This window comes from Anomaloglossus baeobatrachus, chromosome 7 (assembly GCF_048569485.1).
Source record: "Anomaloglossus baeobatrachus isolate aAnoBae1 chromosome 7, aAnoBae1.hap1, whole genome shotgun sequence".
Lineage (NCBI taxonomy): Eukaryota > Metazoa > Chordata > Amphibia > Anura > Aromobatidae > Anomaloglossus > Anomaloglossus baeobatrachus.
In genome coordinates this window covers 274,600,792-274,621,391 of record NC_134359.1, presented here as the reverse complement: position 1 = coordinate 274,621,391, position 20,600 = coordinate 274,600,792, and the positions used below count along the sequence as shown (strand labels likewise).

Genomic DNA, 20,600 nt, shown 5'->3' with positions numbered 1-20,600 from the left:
TGACGCCACAACAACCACAGCGTGCGGAAGGCCAGTACATCGCACGTGCACAGTACGTCTGTGTCCAGGAGCAAGACAAACTCATTCAGTAAGTGGAATCATTACTGATAACCAAAAAAGGGGTATAGATAGCAGATACCGCCTTGATAAATGTCAAGATATTTGATGACTGCAAGGATATCATATTACATAAACAAAAAGTATATGCAAATATAAACCTGCACAATTGTTTAGTGACACAAAATACAAAACACGGCAGTGCATACATCAGTCCAGCACTCCAAAGAGTATCCGGAGTAAAAAAACAAAATCTACAATTTAATCATATGTGGCGCCCCTGACCCGGTCAGGCGTCACTAAATACTGCACCCATGCTGGGATAGTACTTCCAGGTAATCCTAAGGGCCAGGCGAGATGTGTACGCACAGACACATAGCAACCAGTTCTCCCACACCAGAAGATGGGACCCTTGGGCAGTCTCCGGAGGGGGTTGGCTTTCAAATCTTGTCAAGGAGTGAAGCGGAGGGGCTGGGGGCAACAGTGCAGAGGTTGTCAGGAAAGGGGGGAGAGAGCCAGTCTGGTGGTGGTGAGCGGCGGTCACGAGATAGATACGCGCGCGGCCATTAGTCAGACCCTGCACGGGGTAGTAACAGTTAGCGGGGGAGAACGGTCACCTGGTGAGAGTAGTACGGAGTTGCCGGTGACTAGGCACATACGGAGTACAGGTCCCTAGAGCAGACTCCAGTTTAACGACCTACTGAACCTGCCGGTGAGGGGAACTACAAGTACCTCACCAACCTCACAGAGTCCGAGCCTCAGCAGCAACGCAGGGACCCATAAGGGGACAGAGCCTGGAGCCATCTCACTTGGTCCACGCTGCCGGCAAACGGGCCAAACACAGGGGAGAAAAGGCAGAAGCGACTCCCTGGATAGACCCCCATGGTACTTCACGTCAGGGGGTTATCCGAACACAGACTTCTAGGAAGGTGAGCTAACAGGTTACCCTCAGACTGGCCCAAAGGAACCCTGGTCTTACCTGGTTAATCACAGCAACGCCCGGGTCAGCTCACAATAACATCTGAAGTGAGTAAAAACCAGTTGAAAGACTTTTGGACTCAGCCTGTGTTATTCCGGGACCCCGCTACCCTGCTCACCCGAGCCCCTGGGGCCTGCCTCACCCACGGGAGGCTACATCACCTGGCTGCAGACCCCATCAGCCCCAGACGCTCGTAAAACCTGCAGCGGCGGTCATCCACATCCATGACCGCAAGCGTGAGTGGCGTCACGACATATAATAAAACTGACATTACCTGTTCGTCATATTGATCAAGCCCTGTGGCGTCCCCGAACAGGATCAGCACTCCTGGGGCGTCACACAAACATATCAAAAAATAACAAATGAGAGCACATGCCACCAAAATCAACGCGAACAGAGGATGGAGCTTGTCAGAAGTTGATGGACGACTCTGCAATACTCAATGGGTGTAAATGACCAATCTGAGAAAAACTATGGACACAATCCAAAAGGGACCTAAAAAAAGGATAGGAAAATTAAAGACAGATTATAATTTATTTACTGGGTGTCACTAGGGAGGTTGGTTGGAGTGTATTTTCCTCTGTTCCCCTTGTGTGGCATTTTCCATCTCAGCCACTCTTCCTTGTTTTACTGCTTCACTTTCCTTTTATAAATGATTTCAATAAAATATTTTTTCACTTTTGCATTTATATTGTGGTCCTGTGGGAACTTTTGGGTTTTCCCTAATTAACAATTTTGGCTTTATACTTTAGGGGTCACCTATTCTTTTAGGTTCTATGTCTATCCTCTTGGACCAGACCATTCCTTTTAGGAATTATTTGTAGGTTTTGCTTTAAAATGGTGGTAGAAGGGATAGGGGAATTAGAGCAATCGTGTTATACTTACCGGTCTCACACACTGCTATAATGCTACTTCTGGGGCCACTCATTATCCTTCATACACATGTACTGCTTCCCTCGCCCATCGGCAGTGCCGGTGTCTGTGATTGGTTACAGTCATACTGCGCCCCCACCCTGTGTGTCTGACAGCTTTCAATCACAGATGCTGTATGAGTTCCTAGATTGGTGTAAAAATAAATAAAATTGGCTTGGGGTCCCCCCATATTCAGATACTTAGCATAGGTAAAGCATATGGCTACAGGCTGCAGCCCCCAGCCGTGTGCTTATCTTGGCTGTGTTAGAAATTAAGAGGGACTGCATGTGGCTTTTTAAAAAAAATATTTAAATAATTTTTAAAAACCTGCGTGCGGTCCTCTTCAATTTTGATACCCAGCCATGATATAGCAGACAGCTGGGAGCTGGTATTCTCAGGCTGGACCCCCCCAGCCTAAAAATAGCAGCCTGCAGCCATCCAGGATTGTCTGCTTTATCATGGCTGGGTTCCAAAATTGGGATATGTATTTAAATAATTTAAAAAAAGCCATATATGGTTCCTCTTATGTTGATACACAGCCTATATCTGCGCTTGGTATCATAATATGGGGGACCCTACCAGGGCCGGCTCCAGGTTTTTGTGGGCCCTGGGCGAAAGAGTCTCAGTGGGCCCCATCCACACACAGACATGCACAGATACATACACATACAGGCACACGTACACATACTTATTTAAAGAGAAATTCACAAAAACACATAAATAGACATAAATCTAGACAGTTATATACACTGCCAGATAGATACACATCATACACGCGCACACACACATTATTTTTATATATTTATCCTGTATATATATTTCTAATATTGGGAAGCCGGCAACAGCCTCATTCACCTCCCGGTTTGTCTAACAGACATGGCCGCACATTGGGCACACTAACACTGCAGTATATACATCACAAGAGAGGCTGGGGACAAACACAATACTGGGGGGAATACATATTACTGAGGAAAGGGGTATACAGCTCTAGAGGAGGGCAGTGACTGAGGTGGGGGGGGACAGCTGTGAGGTGGGGGGTTGACATGCAGCTCTGGGTGTATACAGCTCTGGGGTGGGGGGGGACATACAGCACCTGGGTGGAGGGGACATACAACTCTGGGGGTATAGTAGTATGCAGCCCCCATATTGTGTTATGAAGCCCCCATTGTCCTCCATATAGTATTATGTAGCCCCCGTATGCACTATGCAGCCCCCATATAGCACAATGCAGACCCAGATAGCATTAGGCACCTTCATGTAGTATACAGCACACATATAGCACAATGCAGACCCAGATAGCAATAGGCACCCTCATGTAGTACACAGCCCCTAAATACCACAGTGCAGAGCCAGATAGCATTAGGCACCCTCATGTAGTACACAGCACCTATATAACACAGTGCAGAGCCAGATAGCATTAGGTATCCTCATGTAGTACACAGTGCAGTATATAGTACAGTGCAGACCCAGACAGCACAGTGCAGAGCCAGATAGCATTAGGCACCCTCATGTAGCATACAGCTTGTATATAGCATAGCCTGTATATAGCACAGTGCAGAGCCAGATAGCAGTAGGCACCCTCATGTAGCATACAGCTTGTATATAGCATAGCCTGTATATAGCACAGTGCAGAGCCAGATAGCAGTAGGCACCCTCATGTAGAATACAGTGATTAATACTCAGTGGTGTAACTAGAGTTTGATGGGCCCTGGTGCAAAATTTTGACCGGGGCCCCCCTCCACGTACACCGACACTTAGGGTGCGGGATAATGACACTGACACTCGGGGTACAGGATAATGATGCTGACACTTGGCTCTTACCCTCAGCACCCAGGTTTCCCATGATCTGAAATCCCTCTATCAGTACCCAGCTTTCTCATGTTCTGATATCCATCTTTCCCTCAGCACCCAGCTTTCCCATAACAGAGTAAAGCGGGGTGCTGAGAGATGTATAGCAGAGCATGGGAAAGCTGGGTGCTGAGAGATGTATAGCAGAGCATGGGAAAGCTGGGTGCTGAGAGATGTATAGCAGAGCATGGGAAAGCTGGGTGCTGAGAGATGTATAGCAGAGCATGGGAAAGCTGGGTGCTAAGAGATGTATAGCAGAGCATGGGAAAGCTGGGTGCTGAGGGAAAGAGCCTTTTTCCCTCAGCACAAAACATTCCCATCCCATACTTGTATCTTTGTCCTCCTTATATATAGCTCTCCAAATACTATAATGGCCCCCACATAGCCTTCCGTATAATATAAAGGGTCCCACATAACCCGTCATATATTATAATGCACCCCCATAGTTCTCCATGTATTATAATTCACCCCATAGTACTCCATATATTATACTGCACCACAGTGTTTTATAACGCACACCCATGTGTGTCCATGTGTAAGGTAGCCTCCATATTTCTCCATTTATTATAATGTAGCCCCCATAGTGCTATATGTATTATAATGTAGCGCCATAAATCATCATATTGTATTATGCAGCCCCATACTCCTCCATGTATAATGCACCTCTAGTCCATGTATAAGGTGTCCTTCATGTTTATTATGCAGTCCCATAGACCTCCATGTATCATGGAGCCAGGCCCCTCCAGGCCTCCATGTGTCATGCAGCCAGCAAAATAAAAAACAAGTACCTCTCTTCTCCTTCCGACCCCTGCGACTGCGGTAGTTACGCCCCTGCCCCCATATGTCACACACCCTGCACCCCCATATCACACACACTACACCCCCATATCTCACACACCCTGCTTCCCATACAGCCTGCACCCCCATATCACACACACTACACCCCCATATCTCACACACCCTGCTTCCCATACAGCCTGCATCCCCATATCACACACACTACACCCCCATATCTCTCACACCCTGCTTCCCATACAGCCTGCACCCCCCATATCACACACACACACACACTGCTTCCCATACAGCCTGCACCCCCCAGATCTCACACACTACACCCCCATATGTCACATACCCTGCTTCCCATACAGCCTGCACCCCCCCATATCACACACACACACACACACACACTGCTCCCCATACAGCCTGCACCCCCCAGATCTCACACACTACACCCCCATGTCGCATACCCTGCTCCCCATACAGCCTGCACCCCCATATCACACACACTACACCCCCATATCTCACACACCCTGCTTCCCATACAGCCTACACCCCCATATCTCTCACACCCTGCTTCCCATACAGCCTGCTCCCCCCATATCACACACACACTGCTCCCCATACAGCCTGCACCCCCCAGATCTCACACACTACACCCCCATATGTCACATACCCTGCTTCCCATACAGCCTGCACCCCCCATATCACACACAATACACCCCCATATCTCACACACCCTGCTCACATATCTCACCCTGCCTGTACCCCAACTTACCCCTCTCAAACACTCTGCACCCCTTCACATGCTTCTGTCACAGTCTGCAGCCCTCATATGCCCCTCACCCTGCAGTCCCCCTCACCCTCATGTCCCCTCTTTTCTTATTACCAGTCATCATGTGTCCATTATCTCCTTCAGGATTCAGTTCTCTTGCTTTCTGCCCGGCCTCCTGTGTCTCCTCCCACACAGTCACATGGGCGTGACATCATCGCAGGTCCTACAAGATGGAGATTCCGTCTGCTGTGCAGGTCAGGACTAGCACTCCTGCAGCTCAGACATGGCTGGTGGCCTCTCCAGGTCAGGGGCCCCTCTACTGACACTGGGCTCCCCTGACTCACAGGTCGGCCACTACACAGCAGCACTACACATAGACGCAGAGCGGCTGCCGGGCCCCTATGTGTACTAGTGCCGCTGTGTAGTGGCCGGCCTGTGAGTCAGGGGAGCCCAGTGTCAGTAGAGGGGCGCCTCACTTCTCCTCGTTCCCCCGCTGATCCGGTCTCCTCGGCGCGTCCATTGCTGTCGCTCGCTCTGACCTCTCAGCAGGCGCACAGTGATGACGTCACCGCGGTCCTCTGCAGAGCTGTCAGAAGAACGCCGACAGTCACAGCGGGGAGAATGATAAGAGAGGGAGCTCACTCTCTCATCATTGCTCTCAATTGTATCAGCACCTGCGATGCCGATGCAATTGAAAGCTCGATCCTCGGCGGGGGGCGGTGACAGCGTGGCCACCGGGCCCCCCTGAGTAGCGGTGCGCCACTCCTGCCACCGCGAGTGGGCCCCCCCGGCAGCTCAGGGCCCCGGCATTTGACCGGGTTTGCCGGGTGCTGGCGCCGGCCCTGGACCCTACCCCCATTTTTTTTAATTTATCTTTACACCAATCTAGACACACACATTGAAAGCAGTCAGATACGCTGTCACACAGGGAGAGGGCTCGGTCTAACTGCAACTAATCAGACGCTGCAACTGCCGGTGGGCAGGGAAAGCATTGCATATGTATGAAGGCTATTGAGTGGCCCCTGAAGTAGTGTTACAGCCGCACGTGAGACATCAAAGCTTATCTCAACCACATCTGGTGCTACGTTATCGTCTATCTACTTTAATATTGGAACAATCAACGTATCTCTGTGATAGACATGCATAAAATACAAAAGAAAGACAGTTTGCACTCTGATAATGCTAAAGTATGGAAACCATGAATGTGTGAACATGGACCTGCATTACTGCTATGGAAAATCTAAGAAAAATTAGATATTTAGCATATATAAATGGCCATTTGTATATTTGCCCAGTTGCCCCTTCACGGCATATCTCGTAACTGGGTACCTAATGCTATTCTGAAGCCTCTCTCTGGGTTAAAAACCTCCTGTGTATGGGCAAGTAGGAACCTGCTATGTAGGATAAGATTATCTGTGGCAACTGGGGGAGGGGTGCACGGTCAGTGGGTATGCCCTCTTAATATAGACAAAAAAGACTCCACTCGCCAAACTGACGTGTGAACAGCTGCATAACTGAACATGACATAAAATACAAAAAAAAAAGACAGTTTGCACTCTGATAATGCTAAAGTATGGAAACCATGAATGGGTGAACATGGACCTGCAACTGGGCAGATATTTAGCATATATAAATGGCCATTTGTATATCTGCCCAGTTGCAGGTCCATGTTCACACATTCATGGTTTCCATACTTTAGCATTATCAGGGTGCAAACTGTCTTTTTTGTATTTTATGTCATGTTCAGTTATGCACCTGTTCACATGTCTGTTTTGGTGAGTGCATAAGCAAGGATGGTTGACCTTAGGGAGATCAACATCAACACCGCGGAGACACCATCACGTGTTTCTCAACGCAGTGATTCTAGAGCAATGCCCCCTGGGAAATATTCAAAACAAGAAAGCCTGCTGACACACCATCACATGTTTCTCAATGCTTGCAGGAACTAGCTGCGTTGAGATACACGTGATGGTGTCTCCGCCGTGTTGATCTCCCTAAGGTCAACCATCCTTGCTTATGTAGTCTTCTACTAGGCAATGCTCCCACTAGCCAGTTTCCTACTCCACACTGATGAGGGGCAAATACCCCGAAACAGCTGTCTGTGGATGGATACCATGTTTGGCATAGGTGGTCTCCTTGACTGGAGACTGCCCTTCCCGTGGTTGTTCCTTCCCGGTGAAAGACCTGGCTAGTTTCCTGCCAGCGTTGAGAAACGTGATGGTGTCTCCGCAGGCTTTCTTGGTTTTTTTTGAATAGTTTGGTGAGTGCAGTCAGTCTTTTTTGTCTGTGATGGACATGCAGGCAGCTTATTCCGAATTAGTCTGAGATATCCATAACTAAAGATCACAGAAATAACACAACAGACAAAAATAAAGTATAACCATACTATCACTATTTGCCGCTGGAGGATGTCACACCTTCAAATAGCCAAAAGAATCATTAGCTACATTAACCTCTCTCTCAAGTTTCTGTGAGTGTGCTGGGAGAGGAATTCCATAGATCCCAGATTTTACCCCACAGGGGTGTACTAACATATTCAATGCGTCACCAGCGTTCCCGGTCAACGCTCTTCTGAATACCAGGCACTTCCAGTCATGCGCATTAGACCTCTCTGAAGCTGGGACACATACACCCGGCTTCATACTTCACTTGACCGGAAGTGCCCGGCATTCAGAAATGCGGTCGCAGCAAACACAGGTACGCTCGTCACCACTGGTGATGCTGAATTGAATTGCATGTTAGTACGCACCTGTGGGCCCTTGTGAGCATACTAAAATGCGAAGAAGGCGGACTACTCTGGGGATATAACGCCCATGGGACTAGTCCCCCATGGTCATTAGCATAAAATAAAGATCTTTAGAAATACTTTTTATAAAGATCTCTTTATGCTAGTGTATACAAGGACAGTTAGGCAGGGATTAGCAATACGCACCCAGAACTGCTCGTGGTTCTGGGTGCATATTGCACCTGACAGGTTCCCTTTAACAGCTAACTCAATAAATGCCCGATTGGAATCCCATCCAAGAGACAATGAATACGATGCATTGCACTATAGATGTTTAATCAAAATGCGAATTTTGTGAAAAAATATATAAAACATCCAAAAAAGTTGAAAACAGGGAGCCACCAGGAGGGACATCAACCTAAGTGCTGAAGCTGATGGTTCCACCTGCGTTCCAGCGCGCGCAATGCGGAAGTGATTTGAAAGGAGGTGAGCAGTCCGGAGCTCCATGCGCCATAATTGCCTGAGAAACGCACAGGTTCTTAATTAAAATGTATCATTTTAATTGGTTACGGGTAGTTTATATAGACGGCTTGACCCCACCCTGATATGCCTCTTTGAGAAAGCATTAGTGAAACGTACGTTAGAGGTGGAGGGGTACACCAATGCTGGTGAATGTAATAAGGTAAATGTTGTTTTTCAATGCCATTGATTCTATTAACAGACAGTTTTTTACAGGATTGGTAAAATCGCCAATATGAGCTTTTGCCTGTGGTATATGTGATGCTATTTCTGTGGTATACTTGCATGTGATGTGGACAATGTGTCAAATTGTGAATTACCACGTAGACTATATATGAGTGTACCGCCCCCCCCGCTCTGATCCGGAGCTGCCGCGGCTCGAGTGGTCTCCTAATCCGGGGAGTCCGCACGGACACTCGAATTAAAAGAAAGGGGGGGGGGTGAGTGTGAACAAAAGGGGGTTAGAAAGTTTGTGACGCCACCCACGGTACGTGGTAATGTGAGGGACCACCGCTGCTGTTGGGGAGCCCGGTGACAATGGTGTAGCAGCAGGATGTTTAACCCCTCCATGGGTAGGGGGTTTGTGTCCCGGGGTCCGTTGGGTTGTTGGTGTTGGGGTGCCGTTGGGGAAAGGAAAAGGGTTTTTCAGTATACTCACTCAGTCCAGGAATAACAATACCGACAGCTTGTAAACTAGATTTCTGAGCACCACTGCCGCTTGTAGGGAGCACGCTTGGGTTCGTGCCCTTGGTGTTGCTGTTAGCCTGTGGCCCTTTCCTTGGCACCTTTGTCTCTATTTGGAATCTGAAGTATGGAACTCTTCGGATCCCGCTCGCCCGTATGGCTAACGGAGTGAGCTTGCTCTCAGGGTTCATGCGTAGGATTTCTTTGGACTGTATTGGGAAAGTCCTATCTCATCGGTGCGCTAGTACCCCAATTTTGGAGCGGGTTGGGGATGAATATTGAAGTCTTCACCCCCGTCGGGTAAATTACCGGAACTGCTGCAGCCTGCTCGTGCCCCCGATGACCCGCTCCACCGCAGCACCCTCATTCCCCGCAGCCACATTCAGACCATAAGACGCACCCCCACTTTCCCCCAAAATTTGGGGGAAAAAGTGCATCTTATGGTCCGAAAAATACGGTATATGCTAATTAAAATGTACATATAGCCGCGGCTCAGTGCTATTTCCCTCACATGCAGTTATATTGTTTGATGGGTCGCATATACCTATGCGCATTATATACTGAATGTAATAAGGTAAATGCTGTTTTTCAATGCTATTGATTCTATTAATAGACCGTTTTTCACAGGATCGTTAATATCGCTAATATGATCTTTTGCTTGTGTTATATGTGATGCCATGTCTGTGGTATACCTGCATGTGATGTGGTCAATGTGTCAAATTTTGGGTTACTATGGAGCCTTTATATGAGCACAGCCAGCTGACCTTTCACTTATATGCTAACAATATCGGACATATAGCCGCAGCTCAGTGCTATCTCCCTCACATGCGGTTATATTGTTTGACGGGTCGCATATACCTATGCGCATTCTATTTCCTTTGTACGCTGCACCTTAATTGGCCCTGTGGGTGGTGTATACACTTGGTTATCCACGATACACAGACCCAGCTTTTAGGGGATGCGGCTATAAGGTTTCATTTTTTTTGTAGTTTCACGAGCGCAATCTTCAATTGTTATATACATATTAAATTCTGTCTATAAATGGATACTGATAATTGACCTTATTAATAGTATATGTAATAGCTTATATAATACAAATATTGTATAATTACAGCGTATTATAACAATTGGCGGATTATTTATTATAATTATAAAATTATCAGCTTCAGCCCTTTGGTTTATGTCCCTCCTGGTGGCTCCCTGTTTTCCCCCTTTTTGGATGTTTTATATATTTTTTACATTAAAATCGCATTTGATTAAACATCTATAGTGGAATCGCATTCACATTGTCCCTTGGATGGGATTCCAATCGGGCATTTATTGATTTAGTTTATGCACACACGATAATATAAACCTAATTGTAAAGGACAAATATGTTGATTAACTATCCCTTTAAAAACTACCTGTTAGATCACTGCAGCATATACATGAACCTTAACCCTTTTACTGCTAGAAGAAATTTTAATATGCTCCAACTCAGGGTAAACGACGAGCAGACACAGAAAGGGATCTGCGATCAACACCACACAGTGACCTTCTGATCCCAGATTCCCCCTGAGATCACATCAGGCTGTGACACACTCGTGACAGTCACAGCCAGGAGTAGATTATAAGAGAAAGAGGAAAATTCCCTGGGTTTATCCAGCCTTATGTGTGCTGCAATGCCATTGCTTCTTAAGGCCTTGTGCGCACTAGGCGTTTTTGCTGCAATTTTAGCGGCGTTTTTTACCGCGTTTTTGTGCTGAAAACGCAGTGACATTGCTTCCCCAGCAATGTCTATGGGTTCTCAGAAGTGCTGTCCGCACACAGCGTTTTTTTTGTAGCTGCGTTTTTGTGGTGACCACAAAAATGCAGCATGTCAATTATTTCTGCGTTTTCCACTGCGTTTTTCACCCATTGAGTTCAATGAGATGTTCAACAACGCAATGAAAAACGCATATAGCTGCGTTTCTATGACTAAAAACGCAGCTATAAACGCAAGGGGTGGGCAGTATAGTGACGTGTACAGGAAGAGGATTCCTTCTGTTGGTAAACACAGAAGCATGAATCCCCCCCGGTACCGTCACCGCTGCTTCCACAACCCGCCCGGTGCCATGTCAGCTCCGTGCGGCACCATGTCTGGGCGGGAGGTGGAGGCAGCGGCGAAAACAAAAGTGAACAGTAGAAAAAAAAAAAAATGTCATATATACTCACCTGTCTGCAGGGTCCCGGTGCTATGCCCGCTCCTGTCCCAGTCCCGCCACTCTGGCTGAGTGCAGTCTCCCCGGGGCACGAACGAAGCTTGCAGGACCTGGCGGTGGATCACCTGATGCAGTCACCTGACGCATCAGCTGATCGTAATTCTCGCGGTGTCGCCGGCTTTTTCGCGCCCGGCCGGCTATCAGCTGATCCTGCCGCCAGGGGACTTCATCAGCTGATTACCGGCAGCTGCTGCAGCGATGGGACAAGATCAGACTCTCATCCGATCGCTCCAGGAGCTGCCGGTAATCAGCACAGACGTGAGTAATTTATTTATTTATTTATTTTTTTTGCACCGATGCATCAGCTGATTGTATAAAAGCCGATTATACAATCAGCTGATGTGTGATGTGCTTCAGCCCCTAGAACCTGACACATCATCTGATCGCTTTGCCTTCCAGCAAACCGATCAGATGATATTGGATCTGGATTGGACGGCGCGGGACCCTGACCCAGGATTACTGCGGAGGGGGGGTTCTTTATTTCAATAAAGATGGAGTCACTAATTGTGTTGTTTTATTTCTAATAAAAATATTTTTCTGTGTTGTTTTTTTTTTTTATCTTTACTAGAAATTCATGGTGGCCATGTCTAATATTGGCGTGACACCATGAATTTCGGGCTTAGGGCCAGCTGATAATATACAGCTAGCCCTAACTCCATTATTACCCAGTGAGCCACCCGGCATCAGGGCAGCTGGAAGAGTTGGATACAGCGCCAGAAGATGGCGCTTCTATGAAAGCGCCATTTTCTGGGGTGGCTGCGGACTGCAATTCGCAGTAGGGGTGCCCAGAAAGCATGGATTCCAATCCCCAGCTGCCTAGTTGTACCTGGCTGGACTCAAAAATTGGGCGAAGCCTGTGTCATTTTTTTTTTTTTAATTATTTCTTGAAATTCATAAAATAAAAAAAAAGGGCTTCCCTATATTTTTGATTCCCAGCCGGGTACAAATAGGCAGGTGTGGATTGGGGGCAGCCTGTACCTGCCTGCTGTACCTGGCTAGCATACAAAAATATAGCGAAGCCCATGTCATTTTTTTTTTTCTTTTTGGGCAAAAAACTCCTGCATACAGTCCTGGATAGAGGATGCTGAGCCTTGTAGTTCTGCAGCTGCTGTCTGCTCTCCTGCATACACTAGTTCTGCAGCTGTCTGCTCTCCTGCATACAATGAACATTTTGAAGAAGGAAATGACATCAGAGCTTTTTTTTTTTCCATCAACAATCTTTAATGGCATTGTGCACTGATTAAAAACGCAGTGAGCAAAAACGCAGCAATAAACGCACCAAATCGCTGTAAAAACGCATGCGTTTTTGTCGCGTTTTTTAGCCGCGGGTGCGTTTTTGAGACAAAAACGCACATAAAAACGCAGCGTGAAAAAAACGCCTAGTGCGCACATACCCTTATACACAGACATATGGCTCCTCCACCCTGCACTGTGCAATTTGAGGTAGTCACCGAGGCGGTGCAAGGAGCTGTAACAGTCACTGCTCAGAGAGAGACGTCTGATACAACCCTCTACTATCCCTGAAGGCTGAAAGAGACCGGCTGCAGGGGGAATATAACTGATGATATAACAAGTTTGAGGCTCATTAACTTTCATTTTGATGTATACTGATGGTTTTTCTGTTCTCTTATGCATTACATGTTGTAGAACATTCTCTATTTACACAAAGGGATACGTTGCCAACAACAATTTTACGCCGGTATAAAATATTCGATCAATGACAAATGTTTTATTGTTTGACATGTGATGTTTGCACTGAGCAGTGATCAGTAATCCACATTATTAGGCCCCTTTCACATTGCGTTTTACCTTCCGCTCACAGGTCCCGTCGGAGCATCCGTCCGAACCGCCCCTCCCTCACTCTGCAAAACGTGTTCCGGACACATGCGCCCGACAGGGCCATTCCCTGTTATGAATGGAGTGGAGTACGTTCGGGTGTCCGTCTGCTGAAACGTATATATGCAAAAAATGGCACAAAACAGAGCACACGCTAACGCAGTGCGCTCCATAACAGAGAATGGCCCCGTCGGGCGCATGCGTCCGGAACATGCTTTGCAGAGTGGGGGAGGGGCGGTTCGGACGGATGCACCGACGGGACCTGTGAGCGGAAGGTAAAACGCAATGTGAAAGGGGCCTTACAATTGATTTCCTAGGCAATCATCACATTTTCTTAATGACAATTTAGACAGTTATTAATAGAATGCAATACAATTTCTATGACTTTTTTACTTTAAATTTGTAATTTTCATATTTAGATTACTATAATTTAGTTTATTTTGTTTAAAAATCAAATCCGTTTTCTTCTTGGCAGGTGACTGTACCAGTATCTCCGAAGGACATCTGATACCTTCATATTTTAAAGCAGATGATTGTAGCATCACACAAGATACATATGAAGAGCATGGAAACATCTCAAATATACTCTCAGCCAATCATCGGAAAGAACTATCATCTGATCCTGTTAAAGAACTATCTCCTATTCCATCAAAGACTGTTAAGCAAAACAATAGTGTCAGAAGTGTGAAAGATCAAAGAGCGCACACAAGGCTGAAGACCATTTCATGCTCAGAATGTGAGAAATGTTTTACAGATAAAACGAAATTTGCTATTCATTGGAGAATTCACACAGGAGTGAAGCCATTTTCATGCTCGGAATGTGGGAAATGTTTTAATTTCAAATCTCAAATTGTTACACATGAGAGAATTCACACAGGGGAGAATCCATTTTCATGCTCAGAATGTGGGAAATGTTTTATGAAGAAATTTAGTCTTATTAGACATGAGAGAATTCACACAGGGGAGAAGCCATTTTCTTGCTCAGAATGTGGGAAATGTTTTAGTCACAAATCTGATCTTCTTACACATGAGAGAATCCACACAGGGGAGAAGCCATTTTCATGTTCAGAATGTGGGAAATGTTTTCATCATAAATCTCGTCTTCTCACACATGAGAAAATTCACACAGGGGAGAAGCCATTTTCTTGCTCAGAATGTGGGAAATGTTTTAGTCGCAAATCTCATCTTTTTACACATGAGAGAATTCACACAGGGGAGAAGCCATTTTCATGTTCAGAATGTGGGAAATGTTTTAGTCTCAAATTGTCTCTTCTTACACATGAGAGAATTCACACAGGGGAGAAGCCATTTTCTTGCTCAGAGTGTGGGAAATATTTTACAGCTAGATCTTATCTTCGTACCCATGAGAGGATTCACACAGGCGAGAAGCCATTTTCTTGCTCAGAATGTGGGAAATGTTTTACAGATAGACCAGCTCTTCGTAAACACGAGAGAATTCACACAGGGGAGAAGCCATTTTCATGTTCAGAATGTGGAAATTGTTTTCTTAGGAAATTACAACTTGTTAGACATCAAAGAACTCACACTGGAAAGAAGCCATGTTAACCTATTGGTGACAACCTAATTTTTTGGTTATATGTTTATACCAATAAAACAAATTACTATACTGCATAATAAGAAGTTGATACGTAACATTTACCTTCTGTCTACTATGTCAGCCTAAGGGTGCTTTTACACTGAGTTCCTCTCCTCGTTCAGTGATCCTGTCGAGGCCTTCATCCGAACCCCTCCCCTCAAAAAAAAATGGGATTTGGACATATGCGCTGATGGGGCCATTGACTATAATGATGCAGATTAAGTCTGTTGTGCACCATTTCCGGGGGTATATGCTTACTTGAGGTTGACACCCAGACGCAGTTTACTACAGCTGGGTGTGCGCCTCCAATAGGCGTATACGCCCGAAAATGGTGCGTGACAGTGCACACTGGGATTCCGTCAGTGCATACATCAGAATCCTGTTTTGTGGGTGGTTCGGACGGAAGCTCCAATAGGACCAATGAATGGGGAGAGGAACGCAGTGTGAAAGCACCCATATCCCACGAGCCACACCAGAGAGGCAAAGAGAGATCAGGGAGGTTAACAGGTGGCTCAAGAATTGGTGTAGGAAAGAGGGTTTTGGGTTCCTGGAGAATTGGGCCGACTTTTCAGTTGGCTACAGATTCTATGCTAGGGATGGGCTGCATCTTAATGGGGAGGGTGCAGCTCTGCTGGGGCAGAAAATGGCTAGAAGGTTGGAGGAGTGTTTAAACTAGGAATGGGGGGCGAGGGTATTCACTTTATAGAAGGGGAATGTAGTGCAGATAGTGACCAGGGCACAAGTAATGAAATTGGGGGTGGTACGGGGGGAAGGGTTAGGACAGTCAATACAGTAAGCAGGAATATAGGTACAGAGTCATACGTAACGTGCATGTACACTAATGCCCGAAGCCTCACAAATAAGGTGGAGAAATTAGAATTAATATTGTTGGAAGAAAATTATGATATAGTGGGGATATCAGAGACATGGCTGGATGAGAGCTATGACTGGGCTGTTAATTTACAGGGTTATAGCCTATTCAGGAATGACCGTACAAATAAGCGAGGGGGAGGTGTGTGTCTATATGTAAAATCATCCTTAAAACCCATCCTGCGTGACAACATATGTGAGGGTACTGAGAATGTAGAGTCCCTATGGGTGGAGATAAGGGGGGGGAGAATGAATAATAAAATACTGATAGGGGTGTGTTATAAGACGCCGAATATTATGGAAGAGGTAGAGAATCTCCTCATAAAGCAAATTGATAAAGCAGCGAGTCTCGGAGAGGTAATTATTATGGGGGACTTTAACTATCCTGATATAAATTGGGGAACAGAAACTTGCAGTTCCAGCAAAGGAAATAGATTTTTGATAACAATGAAAGATAATTACCTTTCACAAATGGTACAGGACCCCACAAGAGGGGGAGCACTACTAGACCTTGTACTAACCAATAGGCCAGACCGCATATCAAATATACAAGTTGGGGGTTACTTGGGGAATAGTGATCACAAAATAATAAGTTTTCATGTATTCTTTAGTAAGATGTATAGTAGAGGGGCTACAAGGACACTAAACTTCAGGAAAGCAAATTTTAAACGGTTGAGAGATGATCTTAGTGCAATAAACTGGGATGATGTACTAAGTAATAAAAGTACACAAAGCAAATGGGAGACTTTTATGAGCATCCTGAATAGGGCTTGTGCAGAAAATATACCCTATGGGAACAAACATGCTAGAAATAGGAGGAAACCCCTATGGCTAAATAGAGCTGTAAGGGAAGCAATAAAAGAAAAACAGAAAGCCTTAAAAGAATTAAAGAGGGTAGGTAGTGATGAGGCATTATATAATTATAGAAAATTAAATAAAATATGTAAAAAGCAAATTAAGTTAGCTAAGTTTGAGACAGAGAGACTCATTGCGAGAGAAAGTAAAAATAATCCTAAAATATTCTTTAACTACATAAACAGTAAAAAACTGAAAAGCGATAGTGTTGGCCCCCTTAAAAATAGTCTTGGTGAAATGGTGGAAGGGGATGAGGGTAAAGCCAACCTGCTGAATGACTTTTTTTCTACGGTTTTTATACAAGAAAATGCCATGGCAGATGACATGACCAGTGATGCCATAAATTCACCCTTGAATATTACCTGCTTAACCCAGCAGGAAGTACGCCGCCGCCTCGAAATCACTAAGGTTGACAAATCTCCGGGCCCGGATGGCATACACCCCAGAGTACTACAGGAATTGAGTTCTGTGATAGATAGACCATTATTTTTAATCTTCTCAGATTCCTTAATAACAGGGTCGGTACCGCAGGACTGGCGCATAGCAAATGTGGTGCCAATATTCAAAAAGGGGACAAAAACTGAGCCGGGAAATTATAGGCCGGTAAGTTTAACCTCTACGGTTGGTAAAATCCTTGAGGGTTTCTTGAGAGATGCTATACTGGAGTATCTCAAGAAAAATAACCTTATGACAGAGTATCAACATGGGTTTATGAGGGATCGATCCTGTCAAACTAATTTTATCAGCTTCTATGAAGAGGTAAGTTCAAGCCTGGACCAGGGAAATGCAGTGGATGTTGTGTATATGGACTTTTCAAAAGCTTTTGATACGGTGCCACACAAAAGGTTGGTACATAAAATGAGAATAATGGGGATAGGGGAAAATATGTGTAACTGGGTTAAAAACTGGCTCAGTGATAGGAAACAAAGGGTGGTTATTAATGGTACGTACTCGGACTGGGTCTCAGTTCATAGTGGGGTACCACAGGGGTCAGTATTGGGCCTGCTTCTTTTCAACATATTTATAAATGACCTTGTTGGGGGCATGCGGAGTAGAATTTCAATATTTGCAGATGATACTAAACTCTGCAGGGTAATCAATACAGAGGAGGATAATTTTATATTACAGGGAGATTTATGTAAATTGGAGGATTGGGCTGAGAAGTGGCAATTGAAGTTTAATGTAGATAAATGTAAGGTCATGCACTTGGGTAGAGGAAATAACATTTATGATTATGTACTTAATTGTAGAACACTGGGTAAAACAGACACAGAAAAAGACTTGGGTGTATGGGTGGATGGTAAACTTCACTTTAGTGGACAGTGTCAGGCAGCTGCTGCCAGGGCTAATAAAATAATGGGATGTATTAAAAGAGGTATAAGTGTTCATGAAAAAAATATAGTTCTACCTCTGTACAAGTCACTAGTGCGACCGCACGTAGAATACTGTGTACAATTCTGGTCACCGATATATAAGAAGGACATAGCTGAACTGGAGAGGGTGCAAAGAAGAGCGACCAAGATTATTAGAGGAATGGGGGGGCTGCAATACGAAGACAGGTTATTAAACTTGGGGTTATTTAGTCTGGAAAAACGAAGGCTTAGGGGAGATCTAATCACAATGTATAAATATATGAGGGGACAGTACAGAGACCTTTCCAAAGATCTATTTACACCTAGGCCTGCGACTGGAACACGGGGGCATCCGCTACGTCTTGAGGAAAGAAGGTTTATTCATAATCACAGACGAGGATTCTTTACTGTACGAGCAGTGAGACTATGGAATTCTCTGCCGCATGATGTTGTAATGAGTGATTCACTACTAACATTTAAGCAGAGCCTGGATGCCTTTCTTGAAAAATTTAATATAACCAGTTATGTATATTAGATTTTATGACAGGGTATTGATCCAGGGAACTAGTCTGATTGCCGGATGTGGAGTCAGGAAGGAAATTTTTTTCCCCATTGGAACTTGTTTGCCACATTGGGGTTTTTTGCCTTCCTCTGGATCAACATGTTAGGCTACGGGTTGAACTAGATGGACTTAGAGTCTCCCTTCAACCTTAAAACTATGATACTATGATATCCGTCAGATATCCTTTTATTTTGCCAAAAGGGAAAAATATTTAGCAGCAAGTTTTAGCTTTGATTATTTTAGACCAATTTACACAACTTATTTTTTAGGGGCATACTTGTATTCAAGTGACTTTCAGGGGCCTATGTATTGGACAGTTCCTTGAAGGAATATTACTTTTAAAATAGCACCCCACGGAGTTCTGGATCCAGTCCTGGCTGAGGTGGAAGCATAGAGGGGAAGCTCCCAAAACCCCCCAGAGAAACTGACTGATACAAGCCTCCCTGATCAAGTGGCCGAGCCGAGAACAACACAGCGGGCAACCGGAAGGTGGCAGCTATGGAACGGTACCTGTTAAGGAGTGCCGGCGGCAGAGAGGGATCCGGGAGAAGCGGCGACACTGACGGGCCGCGAGGAGAGGAAGGAACCAGCATGGTGCTAGCGAGTCTGACAGGAGGAGCCAGAGTTTCAGGCGCGAGACGCGGTAATACAGAGCTGGAGAGATGAGGGAGACGTGAGTGGGGTGACGGAGGAAGACTGAGCTGGAGAGAGATGGATGCAGGGGAACGAAGAGGGAGGATCGCAATGGGAAGATAAGGGTGATATGGAGGGAGAAGAGAGAGGAGGAAGATGGCGGCATGGCAGGGGTGCATGGGGGAACAGGAGTGCTGGATGAAAACACAGACAAGCATTATATGGCGAACAGCTCTGACTAGATCCACCAAAAGCTGAATGCAAGCTATAAAACCCCTAACAAAGGGAATAAAAAGCATCCTGGTACCCTGCTTTCCCAAACCTGCAAGCTACTGGGAGAGGGAGGCAAAGGATCAGTGCAGACAAGGAGATCCACCAAAGCAGCACCACCTGCAGGACAAAACAAGTACACACAAGAGTTTAATGTGGACTATAAAAAAAACTAGCTGAAGAAGTGGCATCTCATCTGTCTAAAGAGATTAAGGTAGCCATTGAGGCAGCTATACAAACATCACTAGCTGCTGTGAAAAAGCAGCTAAATGATCATGTAACTAGACTGTCAGAAACAGAACAGAGAATATCTGAATCATGAGTGGAAAGAGCCCACAGAGTGGGACCACTGAGACAACAGGAGGCAAATAAGGGAGAGGGTCAAAACCCACATAAGAAAACCCCACCAAGAGACAGGTGATAATCAAGTACCTCGACTACAAACACAAAGAGGAAATACTGAAGGCCTTTAGAGACTGAAAACGCCCACTGCAATATCAAGGCAACAAACTGTTAATCTTTGGAGATTATTCGGCTGAAGTCTCCAAAAGGAATTCAGTAAAATATGCTTATTCCTGTACAACAAAAAAGTAAAATGCCAGCTGCTATACCCTGCTACATTGAAAGGTAGAAACCCCAATGGTTGGTTTGCATATTACAAAGATTATAAGGAAGCAGAAAACCTTTTCATGTTAGAGCACGACAAGAACCGGACGGATGGATAAGAGAGAGGACCTAAGGGAGAAGGGAATAGCAGAAGAGGTTCTCCTACGGGCATGGGAAGAGACACAGGACAATCCAGGGGGCAAACACAAGCAGAGGTAAGAGATGAAAGGAGACTAAAGGGTGCTTTACACGCTGCGACATCGCTAGCGATCTCATTAGCGATAGGTTCACGCCAGATCGCAGATGCGATCTGCCTAGATCGCACATAGGTCGTTTTTATAGCACCGGTCACATGTGCGATCTTGGTAGATCGCATCTGCGATCTGGCGTGTCACAAAGCTAACGAGATCCCTAGCGATTTCGCAGCGTGTAAAGCACCCTTAAGTCTAGGACAGCAGCACAGCCCTCGTATGGGACACAGGGACCAGCTCTTTGAGAAGATT

General features: G+C 45.6%; 1 protein-coding gene across 1 annotated transcript in view; it reads left to right on the top strand.

Annotated features, from left to right (window-relative positions):
* The window catches only part of LOC142246722 (uncharacterized), a 294,524-nt gene that overhangs the window by 151,977 nt on the left and 121,947 nt on the right, over window positions 1-20,600 (top strand). The window contains exon 6 of the mRNA XM_075319777.1: window positions 13,828-14,913. Coding sequence (XP_075175892.1) covers window positions 13,828-14,913 — 1,086 coding nt within the window. The remainder of the gene's footprint in view (window positions 1-13,827; window positions 14,914-20,600) is intronic.